Raw genomic sequence first — 16,219 nt, forward strand, 5'->3', positions numbered from 1 at the left:
AGGATCACCTTCCATAACCTGCTCTTCCATTGCGTGGCAATGCTCGTCCTAATGCCCCCGTTTTTGGCCACCAGGACACGCTGCTGGCTCATGGACAGCTTCTTGTCCACCAGGACCCCCAGGTCCTTCTCCACAGAGCTGCTCCCCAGCAGGTCAGCCCCAGCCTGTGCTGCTGTCTGGGGTTGCTCCTCCCAAGGTGCAGGACCCTGCACTTGCCCTTGCTGAATTTCAAATGGTTCTTCTCTTTAACATCTTCTCAAAGTCCTTCTGAAGAGTTGCACAGAACTTGGAGGTATCAGTCATTCCTCTCAGCATAGTATCATAACTGAATTTGCTGAGGAGAAATCTGCTGCTTTTTACAGGTCAAGGATGAACAAGTCAAACATTTAGAGCCCAGTATTGAACTTTGGGGGACACCACTAGGGACAGGCCTCCACCTTTGACACTGATTTTGACCTTCTGAGATCTGCTATTCAGCCAGTTCTCAATCAACCTTCACTGTCCACTCATTCAGTCCACACTTCCTGAATTTGTGAATGAGGATGTGAGAGATGGTGTCAAAAACCTTGCTGAAGTCAAGTAGACAGTATTGACTGCTCTCCCCCCATAAGCTGCTTATCAGTGGAATGAACAGCCTAGTCCAGGTGTGACTGTCCTTCTCTGCCTGTTGAGTTTCATCCCCATGGCACAACATTTCGTATAAATTCTTCCTTGACTGATGCTTACTATGCAAACCTGTCTAACTTTTCCCTCATCAGCTGCTGTAGTGGGCTGTGCAGAGCACTCTTTGCTCTGTGCTCAGTGTGTGTTCATACTAGTATATTTAAAAATGGATTTTGCCCTTTATCATTATTTTGCATCTCGATGGGATATTTTGCACTACAGTGGGAGGTTGCCTGACAGTGTGAAACATGTCATTGGGAGAGACAGGATTTGGAGCCATCTTAGGAACACCTTCAGTGATCCAGTGAGCAAACTGCATTACCTGTCAGGAATGATATTTGGGTGTCTCAGAATGTTTGGTGTAAGTGTGCTGTAAACAACCAGGGAAACAGACCTGGGACTCCCAGCTACAGGTCAATATAGGCTCAACCACTGCATCCAAAAGTCAGTAGTGTTTGCTTGGCTGTAAGTTGTCAGAAGGGAGAAACTTGGCATGGTAATAATAATGTGCTGAATGTGAATGAAAGAGTCTTTATAGTTCCTGTAGTGCTCAATGGGTGATTCAAATTGATTTGTTATTTATAAATATAAAATTAATTTGTTTACCTTTCTAGGAGTCTAATTCAGTTCCTTGATACAAATAAAATGTGCCAGTTCTCATCTTTTGATGTGGAGCAGTGATTTTTTTTCCTCTGAAACTTAACATGCAGCTGTAGCACTCTAGTTGGGATTGCACATTGTTTGAGGATCAAGTGCTGGTGATGAAATGCATGTCTATTCAGCCCCTTCTTATGTCAGTTTTGATACTTCCACTGATGCTGGTGGAAACATGAGTTCAGCTTTGAGATGTTTGCAGTCAACATGGGGTAGTGCTAGTGGTTTATTTCAGGGTGTTTATTTTTGAGGGTTAGGTGCAAAAGCTCTTAAAACTGACTGTTAACTGATGAATTCTTAATGTCAAATATGTTGTTTGTGGGTTTTAAGCTGGAAATGAAAGGCGTGACAAGTGCCAGGCCCACTTAAAGAAAAAGCTTTTTAGCTTTTTCACATGGAGAAAGCATGTCAAAGATAATAATCTGGAGATGTGGAGAAGATGGAGTAGATGTGGTTGATTGAGTGTGAAGTGATGCGGAGTTGTGATTTTTTCTGTATGAAGGTCTACAGGGAAGCAAAATGGAAGTTTAGAGCCAATAAGGAGATGAATTAAAGCTATTAAAAAGCAAAGAGAAGTTGGTAAAGACTGTGGTGCTGAATGAGGAAACCTGATTTTAGTACAGACATATCTTTGAGACAAATTCCAAATGTGGTGTAATAAGCAAGGAGGATATGTATTCCTTGGGTTTTCTGCTGTTAGCAAATTGCCAAGACATCTAATTTTAATAATAACAAAATTATGACTAGCATTATTTTAGCGTTGTCTCTCAAAGTCAAAGATGATTAGAAAAACAGCAGTTAGACTAATTTTTAAATAGTATCCCTGTTTACCATATAATTGCTTTTTATCTCAATGGAAACACATGATGACTTGATTCTATGATTTTGTATTTCTTCTATTATTTTCTAGGTTCCAGAATTCCCATTAGTCTATTGTCAAAAGCCCCAGCTTTGCCACTTTGCTCCATAGTTGTGAAATACAGCCATCAGAATAGAAATTCTTGTCTAGGCAATGATGAGACTTGATGGAGCATGCAAAATCACACTGAATGTCAAATCAGAAAATACTGTGTTTACATTGTTTATTGAACTCTGCTGTATTTTATAGAATCTAAAATGATGTGGGATTCCCACTCTTATTATTTCAATGATTTATGTAGCTTCATGTCCTAGTGCCATCCCTATATTCTCACTTCCTTCATACTGCACTATCTGTGCATGATGACACTTGTCAGTGCTGCTGAAGGATTTTATTACAGCCACTAAATTGGTCTAACCAAACTTTAGAACAGAGGGTGTTGATTTACAGACAGTCTTGTGCTTTCATGTCAGGACAAGGCTAGGAGTTTCAGTCAGTCAATTTTCTGAATCTGCTGGTCAGGGTGGCATTTCTACCAGTGTTGTTGTATGACCCTTAAATCCCACTGACCACTATGATTAACATCAAAGACCTTGCAAGGTGCTGGTTCTACCTATCTCTGCCTCAGCAAGAGCACCTAAGTGGCCGTATGCAATTTGGCTTAATTCTTACCTTGTTTAGTCTGCATCAGTTGGTCTAATTAGTTACTTGTGAGTGGCATAAACAGCCCTTATCACAAGCGGAAAATGGTTTTGCAAAGGAAACTACTGAACTTCAGATCTTCAAGAATCCATAAATTATTTGAGGTTGGTTGTGAAATGTGAAAAGGAAAACATGCAGGTCATGAATAGGCTTGCATTCTGGAGATTGCAGAGATTGAAAATTATGTCCCATCTGGAGCCTTCCTCCTCATTTTCCTTATCCTTCTCCATGCCCCTGGAAAGGAGACTACTGCTGTACCTGCTTGTAAAGCAGTACACGAACTCCTGTCTCACCAGCAGTGTCTCTGGATCCCAAAGCGACTTTGTGCTCTGGCTCCCTCTGCTTCTCTTATTTGGAGAGCTGTGCTTGTGCTGCTGGTCAAAGGGGTTTCTTTACTTCTTTTCTGTTCTGTTTTTCTCCCCTCCCCTCCTTCAAATTGTAGTTCTTGTAATGGTTCTCAAGACTGTAGATACTGTTCCTGAGGACCGTGTAAAGAAAATATCTATTAATTTACACTCAAGAAAACTGGTGGTGCAGAAAGACAGGAAACTATAACTTAATTGTCACATGACTTTGTAAGAAAGTACTGTGTGAAATAACAGTAGAAATTCAAGCTAAGCAGTTAAACTACTTAATATTCTCCCTTAAAATATTTACATGACTTCTCTAAGAGTAGTCTGACTGTCAGAACTTCATTGCAGAGAGCTTTTAGATAAAGATTGCAAAGGAAAAATTGTCTCTGTACAGGGAGTATTAAGGAACTAGGGGAACTAACTAGAAACCCTGGTTGTGGCTTGCTTTCAGGCCTTTCTAAACTTACTTTACTAACAAGCATGAATAACGGTATTTCTTCCTTTCCACTTTCTTCTCTTTTCTGCTTGTGTTGGAAGTGTGGCTAAGTTGGATTTCCTTGCTGTAGAATGGAGAGAAACGAAAGTTTTAAGACATTCATTGCCTGCTTATTTCTTATTCCAGATGCAGCATAGCTTAACTTACTGCATGTAAGGGCTTTTAATGTAGAATGTTAATGTCTAGACTTCTTTCCGAAATATCTCATTACACTGTTATTTATGGATTCTTTGTTCATAGACTAGAACCTGACATTAAGTTAGGGTTTTTTTGTTTACTTCTGATTAATAGTTTTGGTGACTAGATGCGGAAAATACCTGTACATCTTAAAATTAATTGTCTAGTTCTAGAGAGAGAAGAGCTCCTCTCTTGGCTTCCTGACAAGAATTTTCACACAGAGAAAAATTCAAGAAGAAATTACAATTTTTTAGTGTCATGATGTCTTAGTATTTTCACTATAGATAAAAACCTATTCTAAAATTCAACCTAACATAGTTTAGCTGCTCTTAAGCCATTGAAAGCTAATGGTTAGTTCTGTCCAATTTTGTAACTAAAACAAATTTAAGGTAAATGTTTATTCAGACATACCTTTGTCCACTTGCACAATTTAGAGGAATAATCACTTAGGTACCTAGAAAAATTCTGGAGATACCTATACCTATATTCTTGGAATAAGTTACTAAACTGAAGTGAGAGCTTTAGGAAGATAAAGCTGAGTACTTGATAAGACACTTTTTGTTACCTCATTTGATTCCCTGAACTCCCCCTTGATTCCTGCTATGAAAATGAGCTTTTCAAGGTTGTGTAGAAGGACAAAAAACAAGAAAAACCTTAGAGAGATGGACCATCATTCAGCTGTGTGAGTAACTTTTATAGTCAGTGATAAATTATTGCTGTGAATGTTTCCTCCAACACTTCAGCTAGTTGCCTACTTGCTGAACTTGAGCAGCATACAATAACAGCATATGGGGGCATTGGAGAACAGGCATGTAAAACAAACCCAGAGAATTGCAGAAGTGAAAGCAAATCCAGTGTTTATTTTCCTTCTTAAAAAAAAAAAAATCAGTTTAACAGTGCTCTATACGTAACTTACGGGTAGCTTTATTAATCTTCAGTGTAAACAGCTTCATGTTCATTGTCATTATACCAAAAATTTAAGAGTTTTGTTGGGATTTTTCTTTGTTGTCCTATATAAACCCTCGTTTTAAGTACTGGGCGCTGATTTGTCCTCAGCTTTGCAACTCTGCCACCTTCCATGCTGTTTATGTTACTAATGTCTAATGTAATGTCTGTGCTGTCCTACAGCTCAGTGTAAATCTGTGCTGTGGAAAAAGCTCTTTACTCTTCAAAAGTTTACTAAGATCCCTCATGAGTCCCTTCAAATGGTAAGCTCAGACAGAAGAGGAATGAGGTTAGGTAAACTTTCTCATTTGTCTTCATATTTGTTCAGTAGCAAGAGCTGTGTTTCCCAGGATATGGTAATCCTAACTCTTGACATTTCATCTGATGGCAATACATTTTAAATGCTGTCAGTGATTGTCTTACAGTGCCTGTTTGTAAAACTCCCCTACCTCTTTTCTTTCCCTTCCTTCTCTGGAAGGTACCTCTGTGTGGGCTTCCTGAGCATTTGGTTGATTTTTGCACATACAGAGTCATCTATTTGTTCCCGAAACAGACTATTTTATAGGATTGCATACCTGTGAATTGTAGAATTGTTAAGGTTGGAAAAGACCTGTAAGATCACCAAGTCCAGCTTGAACCTAGAACCAGCCTAGAACCAGCACTATGGTCACCACTAAAACATGTCCTCAGGTGCCATATCCACTTCCAGGAATGATGACTCCACCACTTCCCTGGGTACTCTGCTTGATAACCCTTACCATAAATAATTTTTTTCTTAATACATACTCTAAACCTGCCCTGGTGCAAATTGAGGCTATTTCCTCTCCTCCCATCACTTTTTACCTAGAAGAGACTGACCTGGCTACAACCGTCTTTGAGATAGTGGTAGACAGTTACAAGGTGTCCCCTCAGTCTCCTTTTTGCTTCAGGCTATATCCTCCCAGCTGCCTCAGCTGCTCCTTGTGCTCCAGTCACTTCACCAGCTCTGTTACCCTTCTGAAGATGCCTTCCACCTTAGTGGATGTGCCAAAATGTTACCAAAAGGAATTGATTTCAGAAATATTTGAAGTTATATGCTTTCCTGACTTGCCTGCTATGTAATATAAAACTTCTATTAATTGATGCAATAATTACAAATAAACAGTTTTTCTGCTAATGGAAGTCCGTAATTGCTGACTTAAGTAGAGTTCTGTCTGCTCGTAGGCATCAAATTTAATGTGGTTTGTATAAAACTATATTCTTTGCATTTAGCTTTACATACATACATACATACATACATATGTACATATTCTTTATATACTTCTTAGCCCACAGTAAAATGTTGCAAGGTTGTTTGGGTTTTTTATTAGGTTTTCTTTTCTTTTTCAAAAGTGTGGGGTATTAAGGTATGCAAATAGAGTGCAACTTTTCCCTCTGTTGTCCAAATAGCTCACAGATTTTCACTAGTCTTTATAGAGGCACTTACATTTCGAAGATAATAGATTTCTTGTAATCACTAAATTATTTTCTACTGACTTCCTATACCTTATTTCTCTTTAAGTACTGTGCAATATCCTACTTCAAGCTGAAACAAATTGGTTAAAATTTTAGGTCCTTGAAAATGTAAGGGACAGTATATAATTATGTTTCTGGCTAAGGTAAATGTATTTTTTACTTAACCTAACAGGTTTAGTGAAAGTCTCTAGATAATTTTTCTCCCCTCAAATCCTGAAAAATGGCATTTATTACTTGTGATGCTATGCTAACTCCCAAGTGCTTAAAAAATCTAATTCTAAATGCTGATTCTTAAATGGAAACAAAACAGCTTAGAAAATGCTTGAAGGCACTGCCTGTGCAGTGTTACACAGCTACAGAGCACAGTCTGTAAAATTTATATTTTGAACTTTATAAATAGGCAGTTACACATATTAACTGTAAAACTGTAAACAGAAATGTATAACTGATAACTGTATACAGAAAACAAGCTTTTTTGTAGCAACTTTCTAAACGTTTGCTGACTTCAAATAAACCAAAACATAACAGCAAAAACAGGTCGAGAAAGTAGGTGTAGAGCTAGATAAATCATTGGTAAGATGGGAGAGATTTTGATTTGGTTACATGATTGTAACTTCCACTTTTTTACTGTCTCAAAGCTTGTTTTGAGATATGAAAGTTGTTATTGTATGTGTACATTGTACATGAAAGCTGTGTATAAGACAAAAAGCAAAATCTGAAGTCATAGTCATTACACAAGTCCACTGAGTGCATTTGTTCAGCTTCATAATTTTAACTTCAAGATGGTATTGTCAGTTATTTCGTGTCCAGAAAAAGATTACATTTCAGAACAGTTTCCATACATTGGAAGCCAGTGTTGTGTAATACTTTTCCCCAAATGTATACAATTTTTATCAGACCTCAGAGCATTTTTTATGAACATGGAAAATTCTGTGGTTTCATGTTGCTTTAAACTGTTTGCAGAGCTTGTTGACTTATATTCCTTTAAACAACACTGACTGTGGTTGGATGCTGTAGTTTATGAATTGGTTCTGACTAGAGCTGCGCTTTTAATGACTCTTCTAATTTCTTTTCAGGAATCTCTTCTCAAGCTGCTTAGAGTAACAAAAGCTTGCTACAGCTTCAGAAGCAGGCTAGGGGAGAATATTTTTAGGACTAGCAGGACACAGCTAGTGTCGTGGGATTAATATGCTGACATTTGGAAAAAGCAAAAAGGTGTTTGTCCTCTCTTAAATCAGCAAATGTCTGAAATACCATGTGCAGTGTTCATGTTGTCTGACCTGGGGAGAAATTTGTTTGGATGACAGCTATTATAGAGGCTTGGAATTTAGTGTATGCAAAATGACCACCTGCAAAACATGCCTACTGCATACTGTGGGGGTTTGCAGTCCTCAGGACTGCCAGAGACTGTGTGCTGAGCATGCTGTCTGTCATGTGGCAGGGTCTGCTGTGTCCAGGGCTCTAATGGCATGAGGACACCACACTTTTTGTCCAGTCTCCACCACTCCCACCAGCTTGGAGTGTGGCTGCACTCCCATTTTGAGCACAGGGATATTGCCTGGTTTTTGCCTGCATGTGGCATTATCTTCCTCTGAAACTCTTTTTATGAAACCTGATGGATGAAATCTTGCACTGTTTGTAGCAAGAAAAAAATCTCCAAGGCACATTTTGTTTGACTTGTTTTGAAAGCAGTCTTGTATGTGGGCTCCATGTGCATCAAAGCCAGGAAGTCTGGATAATGCCCTGGAGTTTGTAAGATCCATGTTGGAGAAATAGACGTGGACATGAATTTAATGGAATTTTCACTATCAAAACTGAGCTGAGTAAGAACCCCCCATCACACGTGCTTATTCAGTCCTTTTTTGTCTTACTGTTTGGGGAAAATTCCTCTGCTGAGAAGTTTAAAATTTCTAGGTGACAGGCATTGCCTTTGGTAGTTCCTTTTTTTAAAAAACTCAGTTCCCCCATGGGCCACAATCACTCAGTATTAGCCTATTTTGGTGTCTGCTGTCTGCTTCTGCCTGGGCAGCTGTTTGCTCCAGCTCTTGCTTAAGAGTCATTGCCCCTGTCTCTTTTGTCTTCATCTGCAATCCTGGCCTGATCTTGTGTCCATACAGGGAAGTTCATTACCTCATCCTTCATAGTGCAGCAACTTCTCTGCCAAAACACTGTCAATTTAACCCAGTATGAAGGAGAAGGGTGAAAGTTGTATCTAAATTTTAATATGGTTTTTTTTGCATAATTAACACTCCCAAAGGTGAGGCAAGTAGAACCTCAAGTGCTGTTGTAGAGGTTCATACTGTCTTTTCACTGGCCTTATTGTTTTCAGAGTAACTAAGAAAATGGAATCCCAGTCTTGAGAAATTATAGGTTTTATAGCATTCAAGGCAATCTTGAAGTCATGGTAAGCAATAATGTGAGGGAAGAAATAAGCAAAAAGAGGTCTTCACCACTAGTGCTGTAGAAGTACCAGACGTTAAAGAATAGATACCTTTTTTAAAAATTAAGCATCTATTAATTATGAATTAGCAAGGAAAGTACTTTGTAACCTTCTATACTAACTTAGGCTTCTTTTATGCAGTCTTTGATTAGTGTAACACTTCCTATATTGAGCAGTCTGCATTTTTTTTTGTAAAGGCTGTTAAGATGTCAAAATGGAAAGAGTGGTTGGAAACTGTTCATTCAACTGTTCATTCATTCAACTGTTAGTAAACAGGTTTATCTCCTAAGTTTAGTTTAGGATTGATTACATATCAATGAATGTATTTCTGTATTGATTTTGAACCTGTTATGACTCTGCCTGCTAAAGTGATACTTCTTATGCTTCCTTACTCATCACATTGCTTCTTGGGTCCAGGAGGACTTGGCACTTACTTCTTGTTAGTCTTTGTCTGACCACTGTAATGTTGCAGCCTAAGGCAATTAAGAACAGCAGGATATGAGCCTTAATGTTTTTACTATGCCTGAGCGGACATTTCTAATAGTCAAACTGTGTTACTATGGCATTCTTGTTAGTTTGTTTTCTTTTTGTTCAGCATCAGTATATTTCTGGAAAAATTAATTACTTTGCTTTGTAATTAATGAGGAGTTAATGTCTTAGTTCCTATTAATGTTTTTAATGAGTATTGAATACCTTCTGATAATGAAAGAAAAAGAAGAGAAAGCTGAAAGGGGAGGAGAAGAGAGGGAAGAGTAAGAAACTGGTAGGGCGGTTTGGTTTTTTTACGGGATTGATTTTTCTTCTTTAAAGATGTTCTTCCTTTCTCAACTTTATATGAAGCGGATGGTGCTATGCAGGGCCAACGGTTGGACTCGATCCTTGAGGATCCCTTCCAACTCAGCTTATTCTGTGATCCTGTGAAAAATAGAAGACTTATTTATATATATAGAAATACATAATTTTAAAAAAAATAATTGTTTGACCACTCAGGAAGGCAAATAGGAAGCTGTCTTCCTATTTAACTTATATTTCTAAAATTAATATTATTTCAGCTGAATTGATTGAAACTTCCGGACTGGGAGGGCATCGTGCCCTTATGTGGATAATGGAAGAGTAAAACTTTTATGTGAAGATGTATTGGCCAAAGTTACAAATATTTTTATATATTTTATACCTTATGTGTTGCATGTTGACAGGTGTTTCACAAAATCTAAAATTTAAGTAGCTCTATATAATATGTGTCTGCAGAAAAGAACAGATGATGTAATTGTGTAGCAGCTTTGGAGGACTTCAGTGGTGCATCAGTGACTGGTTCTATAACACATTTAAGCCTGTAGATAGATAGTGCATAACTTCCAATAGCTTGCAGAAATAATCTATATAAATGTTCATTGTCAAGTGTCAAAACAGTGGTCTAATTCTAGAGTCATCTGAAGTTTAGTGTCTTTGTCAGAAAAAAATCCTAATTACCCCAGTAATCTTGCAAAATCATTATTTATCCAACTCGTTTAACAAAGGGAGCTATGCTTTTTCCACAGAGCGAAGACAGCTTGTCATTCAGTAAAGCTGTACTTTCAGCATGGAAAGGAAAGACTGTAACTCTAGTTTTATCAGAAGTGATTAAAGAAGTGTAGGTAAGCTTCATTTATACTGTTCCATACCTAACTGTGCTGTCTATGCCAGACCCACACTCTGCCCTGCAAAGTGGTCTGCTTTGTCTTGAGTGGTACTGCTGAGCAATCAACAGGAACATGCAGGCCACCTCATCAGATGAATTGAGGATATTTGGTGGCACTGTGGAAGATTTTTGTGATGACAGTGCTGGAGAGCAGCATCCCAGGGCTGAACAGTTGACTTTCACTGACGCTCACTTCAGCCATATAGTACTCACCTACCTTTTACATGTTAAAATTCTAACCTGTGGTGTGTTGAAAGTCCCAGTTATGTGATATACTGTACTGGGAGTGAATTGAGCATCAGTTCAAATGCATATTCATTAATCACACATCTATGTCTTGGATTCAGTTCTTCTTTGATCTTTCATTAACATGGTCAGAACCTTTATAGTTTCCTTTCAATGTCAATATTCATCAAAACAATTGGCAGGCTTCTAAGATTGTTTCCCATTTTTTAATGGGCTCTTTAATTTTCCAGGGTTAAAGAGCTGGTGCATCCTGTTAATATGTGTCCCTTGATATTGGCATATGCTTAACCAGGAGGTAATTTATAAAATAGATCTAATATTGAAGACAACTGAAGTTTAAGTATGACTGAAGAAGTAATTGTAGATATTCAAAAGAGCAAAAAGAATTAGTTTGTTCTGTTAAACAAAAGGCCTATAAATACCAGTCACCTTTGCATAACATTTGTGTGCAAGAGATTTGGATCAGGAAAACAACTGTGCAATCTCCTATACCTTGGTGATTCACCAGGAAAAGATGAATTGATGCTGAGGATACATTTCTGTTGAGAACTAGCATGTGCATTGATCCCATTGGCCACCCTTCCTCCTTCTTCATCTTTCACTGAAACTCTGTTTTGCTGTCTCTGATCTATTCTGCATACTGCTATCATTTCATCCAACAGCCAACATAGGAGAACACCATGTCTGTCATCTGGTGAACTTCAAGGAATATTGACTCCCAGCTGAGTAATACAATTCTACTACTTAAAGCTGCCATTCCTGCTGAGCAATAGAGATATTTTATTGAGTTCTCATGTACTCCTTTGTAGTGAGGTCAAATTAAACCCCTTTGACTACAAGTGCTCAGAATACTGTGGGAATTTATTTTGGGGGAAAAAAGTGTTAAAAACATACCTCTGAAAAACAGGTCAAAGGGTTTGTTTTTTCACGCCCTGAAAATGAGAGTCAAAATACCTAAAAAGTTATATTCAGCCTAAGGTCCTGGTACTTAATATCTTTAGAATTTGATGGCAGCATTCCATAAAAAATATAGTAATCAGTTTGTCATTAAAATGTAGCTAAACTTAAACTGACAACTACAGTATCATAGAATAGTTTGAATTGGAAGGGACATTAAAGATAATCTAATTCCAACCTGCCTGCGTGGGCAAGGACACCTTCCACTAGACCAGTTGCTCAACGCCCAATCCAGCCTGGCCCTGAATACTTCCAGGGATGGAACAGCCACATCTTCTGTGTGCAACCTGTTGCAGTGTCTCACCATCCTCATGGTAGAGAATTTCCTCCTAATGTCTTATCCAAACCTGCCCTCTTTTCAGTCTGAAGCCATCACCCCTTGTCCTCTCACTGCATGCCCTGGTAAAAAAGTCCCTTTACCACTGGTCTTGTAGCCCCGCAGTAGGTACTGAGAGGCTGCTGTAAGGTCTCCCCAGAGCCTCCTCTTCTCCAACTTGAACAATTCGAACTTTCTCAGCCTTTCCTGATAGGAGAGGTGTTCTATCACTCTGATCATCTTTGTGGCCTCCTCTGGACTCCCTCCAGCAGCTCCATGTCCTTCTTGTGCTGTGACCCCAGAGCTGATGCAGCACTGCAGGTGGGGTCTCAGCAGAGCAGAGGGGGCAGAATCCCCTCCCTGGCCCTGCTGCCCACACTGCTCTGGATGCAGCCCAGGACACATGTGGCTCTCTGGGCTGGGAGTGCCCATGGCTGGGTCATGTCCAGCCTCTCAGCCACCAGCCCCCCAAGTCCTTCTGGGCAGGGCTGCTGTGATCTGCCCATCCCCAGCCTGTGCTGGTGCCAGGGTTGCTCTGACCCAGATGCAGCACCTTGCACAATGGCCTTGTTAAACCTTATGAGGTTCCCATGAACCCTCTCCAAGAGCTTGTCCAGGTCTCTCTGGATGGCATGCCATCCCTCAGGTGCATCAGCTGTGCAACTCAGCTTGGGGTCAGGTGTAAACTTGTGGAGGGTGCAGTTGGTTCCATTCTCTGTCATTGATGAACATACCAAAACTGATGTCCATTGGGACTCTGAGTCATTAGTCATTGCCCTCTAGATTTAATGGTCCAGCCAGTTCCTTATCCACCAAACTGTCCATTCATTGAATCCATCTCTTCCAATCTAGAGAGAGGTATGTTATAGGGCATGTGTCAAAGGCTTTACATAAGTGCAAATAACTGACATCCACAGCTCTCCCCTTGTCTGCTGATACAGTCACTCTATTGTAGAAGGCCATCTTATCACCATCTTAGTGATATTAAAATGTATTTAGATTTCTGTGCAATGTTGTGTGTCCTGGTAGTGGCCATGGGGAAAAATGTTGTAAATTCTAAATTATAATAAGGGTTTTTTTTTTCCTCATGTAATTTTATTTGCTAAGCAATTTACAATTTAAAATGTATTTTATACATTATTTAATGTTGGTAAATACCTTTACGCCTTCAGGCGTAAATCTCCAAAGAATGAGGGATTCAAAACATGTTCCTGGCCTTAATTTATGTTAGTTTTAGAGTAATTGCATTGAATCAACCAGTTAAGATCCAAATTGTGGCATAAAATTGATGAGAATAATCAGAGTATTAGAAGATTTTGGAGAAGAAGTGGACTTGAAGTTATGCACATTCTATAGTGTGCTGTGTAATGAGAGAAGTTACACATGCATTAATGCCATTTAGTTTTGAGGGATAGGGCAGTGATGAGCTGGGGAGATGATGAGATGGTGCTGAATCTATATTAGAGATGTCTGTGTTTATCTGACTCCACGACTGGATGCTGATTTTTGCCTTAGAAGACTTGACTTTTGCTTGTGTATATGTATAAATAAACTTACCTGCTCTACGCAGCAGCACATACAGAAGTCATCAGGCAAGGTTTATTGTGCAGAGTGACTTGTGTACATCCAAATAGGCACAACTGGCAGATAGCTTGTGTGCAATTACAGCATGTACAGATTAAATTCATGACTTCTCTCTCTCCTTCAGGGAACAACCCATCTTCAGCACCCGAGCTCATGTCTTCCAGATTGACCCAAACACAAAGAAGAACTGGGTTGCCACCAGCAAGCATGCTGTTACTGTGTCCTACTTCTATGACAGCACAAGAAATGTCTACAGGATAATCAGTTTGGATGGCTCAAAGGTAACTTGTATTTCAGAAAACTTAGTTGTCTGAAGCATTTTTGCTATTATTTTCTAGTTTGAAGTTCTTCATATTTCTTCTCAGATGTATGTATCATTATCTGATCAACAGATTATTGACATTTTAAAATGGTAACATTGCCTCATCATATGTTTTAAGTGTTTATTTGTGAATTCTGTTTTCTGTGTAGTTGTGTTGACTTCAATAACTATTGCTGAATTGAAGTGGTGACCTGTTCTTTGGTTAATGCTGTGAGAAGGCTAAAAAGACAAAAAATTGTACAAAAAGTACTCATAGGGTTACAATAACTTGTTTTCATTTCTGTACTAAGTCATTTATCAATGTAATTGGCTTCAGCTTTATGAAGGACATCTGTTCAGTGGCCATAATCACTTAGTAAATCCTTCGTTATATAATCTTCCAGTTTTTGCCGTAGAGAATGCGAGGATTGCCTCCTAATAAAGCCTACCTAATAAATGGTAATTATCTAGACTGTTGGTTTGGTTTTAGTAGGGTTTTTTTTGTGGGTTTTTTTTTTGTTTGTTTTGGTTTGGGTTTTTCTCTTTTTTAACTAGAAAGGATATTGTGCTGATCTGCTCTTCTTGTAAAATATGTCTAAGAAATCAATTTGATGTGCAGAAAATCCTTGACTGTTTCTACCCACATAACTATAATAACAGTAACTTTACAAACAGTGTAGCAGAAAACTCTACACTAAGGGCAATAAAGATACACAGACTGTAATCAAAAGTTGTGATCCTTTCCAGAGACTTTCATTTGAAGCTTTTGGAAATGCATCAGTTCACAGTGATTGGAAATGAAATACGCTGTTAAAAGCATGGCAGTATTCACCGAGATTTTATGACTACTTATTGAAAGCTGAAAATTATTACCCTGCATTTTTTAAAATACCAGAATATTGCTATTTTAAATGTAAAAGGACATTTTCTACCACAAAGAAGTATATAGAAATATACTCATATTCAAAAATCTCTGCTTGAAGTGGCTGAGACTGGTATCAGAGCCTACCAGATTTTTTTTAGTTTTAAGTCTTACATTGTTTTTTTCCTTCTCAGCCTTCCTTCAAATTATTCAATTAGTTCTGTCAAATAATTAAAATAACTTTTGAGTCAGTATTAATGAATAAAGACACTGGGATTTGAACTAGATGATGTATGAAATCAAGAGTACCAGTTATAAAATAGTGCTTTAACTGATCTGGAGAATATACAAAATCCTTATTCTGACATCCCTGGAGTTCCTCTACCTTCATCCTAATGCTGCAACTCCTGCTGTGTGCCTGCTGAATTAAATTGCCAAGTAGTTGTTCACGTATTTAGTTGTTCCTTTGTATGCTGCTGCATTCTCTCTACATCCAGAACTAATGGCAAGATACATTGATAATTCAGTTCATCGCTTTTATTTACTCTGTCAATGCTGCAATCCTAATAATATTTTCATCCAAATCTTAGATGAAGATCTAGAATCCCAGTCATGGTTAAGAGAGTCCCATTATTTCAGGCATTCACCACACTGCTCTGAAACATATACAGGTGAATAGCGGAGGGACACATGGAAGAATTTTAAGTGGGTTTCCAGCATAATTCCCAGAGAGTTAGTTTATTTGTCCTTAAAACCCCATCCCTTTTTTAGCTTGTCTGTTTATATACAATATTGTATGTGCAAAGAGTTAAATGTAAATATAAAGTATTTTTATATTTGGTTGCACCCAGAGAGAGTCTTTGCTGTATGGCATATAGCTGAGTGTCAGTTAACACTGCTGACAATGCATATGTTGCCAGTGGCCAAAACCACTTGTCAAACCCTAGTGGTTTTGAAGCTCCCTTAGAGGGAACAGATCCAGATGGGTTTTATTGTATGTCTCTGGGTGCTGGTGGGGTTTTTACAGCATCCTATGCGTTTGTATGGTGGAGAGAATGATGTGCTCAGTTCTCAGATGCTGAGCAGTAAGTCAGTAAGTAAAGGCAGCTCACATGTATATTACTGCAGTAGGAATGTTGGAGACAGGTGTACTGTAGATTTGAAAGGTAATCCTATTTCTGTCCCACATCCTTCTCTCTCTTTAGGTTGGTGCGTTTCAGAAATATTCCTGGATATAATTTAACTTCTCTACTGATTATCTAAGCGTCATTAAATCTTTCTTCTTGAAAATAAAGGACATTTAAAGACATGATCTTCACTCCCCTATTGTACATTTGAAGTTTCCAACCTGAATTTGCTTATGGGGTCTTTGATTAATTTTGAAAGAGAGGTTATTTTTTTTCCTTATTTCAGCTTGATTTAGCCAAGACAGTTCCTACAGACACAACTTCTGCTTACTTTTAATGCATTTTGTGTAATTTTTTCTGAAGCT

At 38.4% G+C, this 16,219-nt stretch overlaps 1 protein-coding gene across 2 annotated transcripts in view; it reads left to right on the plus strand.

Moving 5' to 3' along the window:
* HOMER1 (homer scaffold protein 1) overlaps positions 1 to 16,219 on the plus strand; it is a 90,269-nt gene that overhangs the window by 10,722 nt on the left and 63,328 nt on the right. The window contains exons 1-2 of one of the 2 annotated variants that reach the window (XM_038125012.1): positions 7,600 to 10,417; positions 13,689 to 13,845. Coding sequence is in view for 1 of the 2 variants with exons in the window: in XM_038125010.1 (XP_037980938.1) it covers positions 13,689 to 13,845 (157 nt within the window). In the remaining variant the exon portion in view is untranslated. Of the gene's footprint in view, positions 1 to 7,599; positions 10,418 to 13,688; positions 13,846 to 16,219 lie in introns of those variants that run through there. The other variant, XM_038125010.1, reaches the window with a different exon arrangement.

Source organism: Motacilla alba, chromosome Z (assembly GCF_015832195.1).
Source record: "Motacilla alba alba isolate MOTALB_02 chromosome Z, Motacilla_alba_V1.0_pri, whole genome shotgun sequence".
In the NCBI taxonomy this organism is placed as follows: Eukaryota; Metazoa; Chordata; class Aves; order Passeriformes; family Motacillidae; genus Motacilla; species Motacilla alba.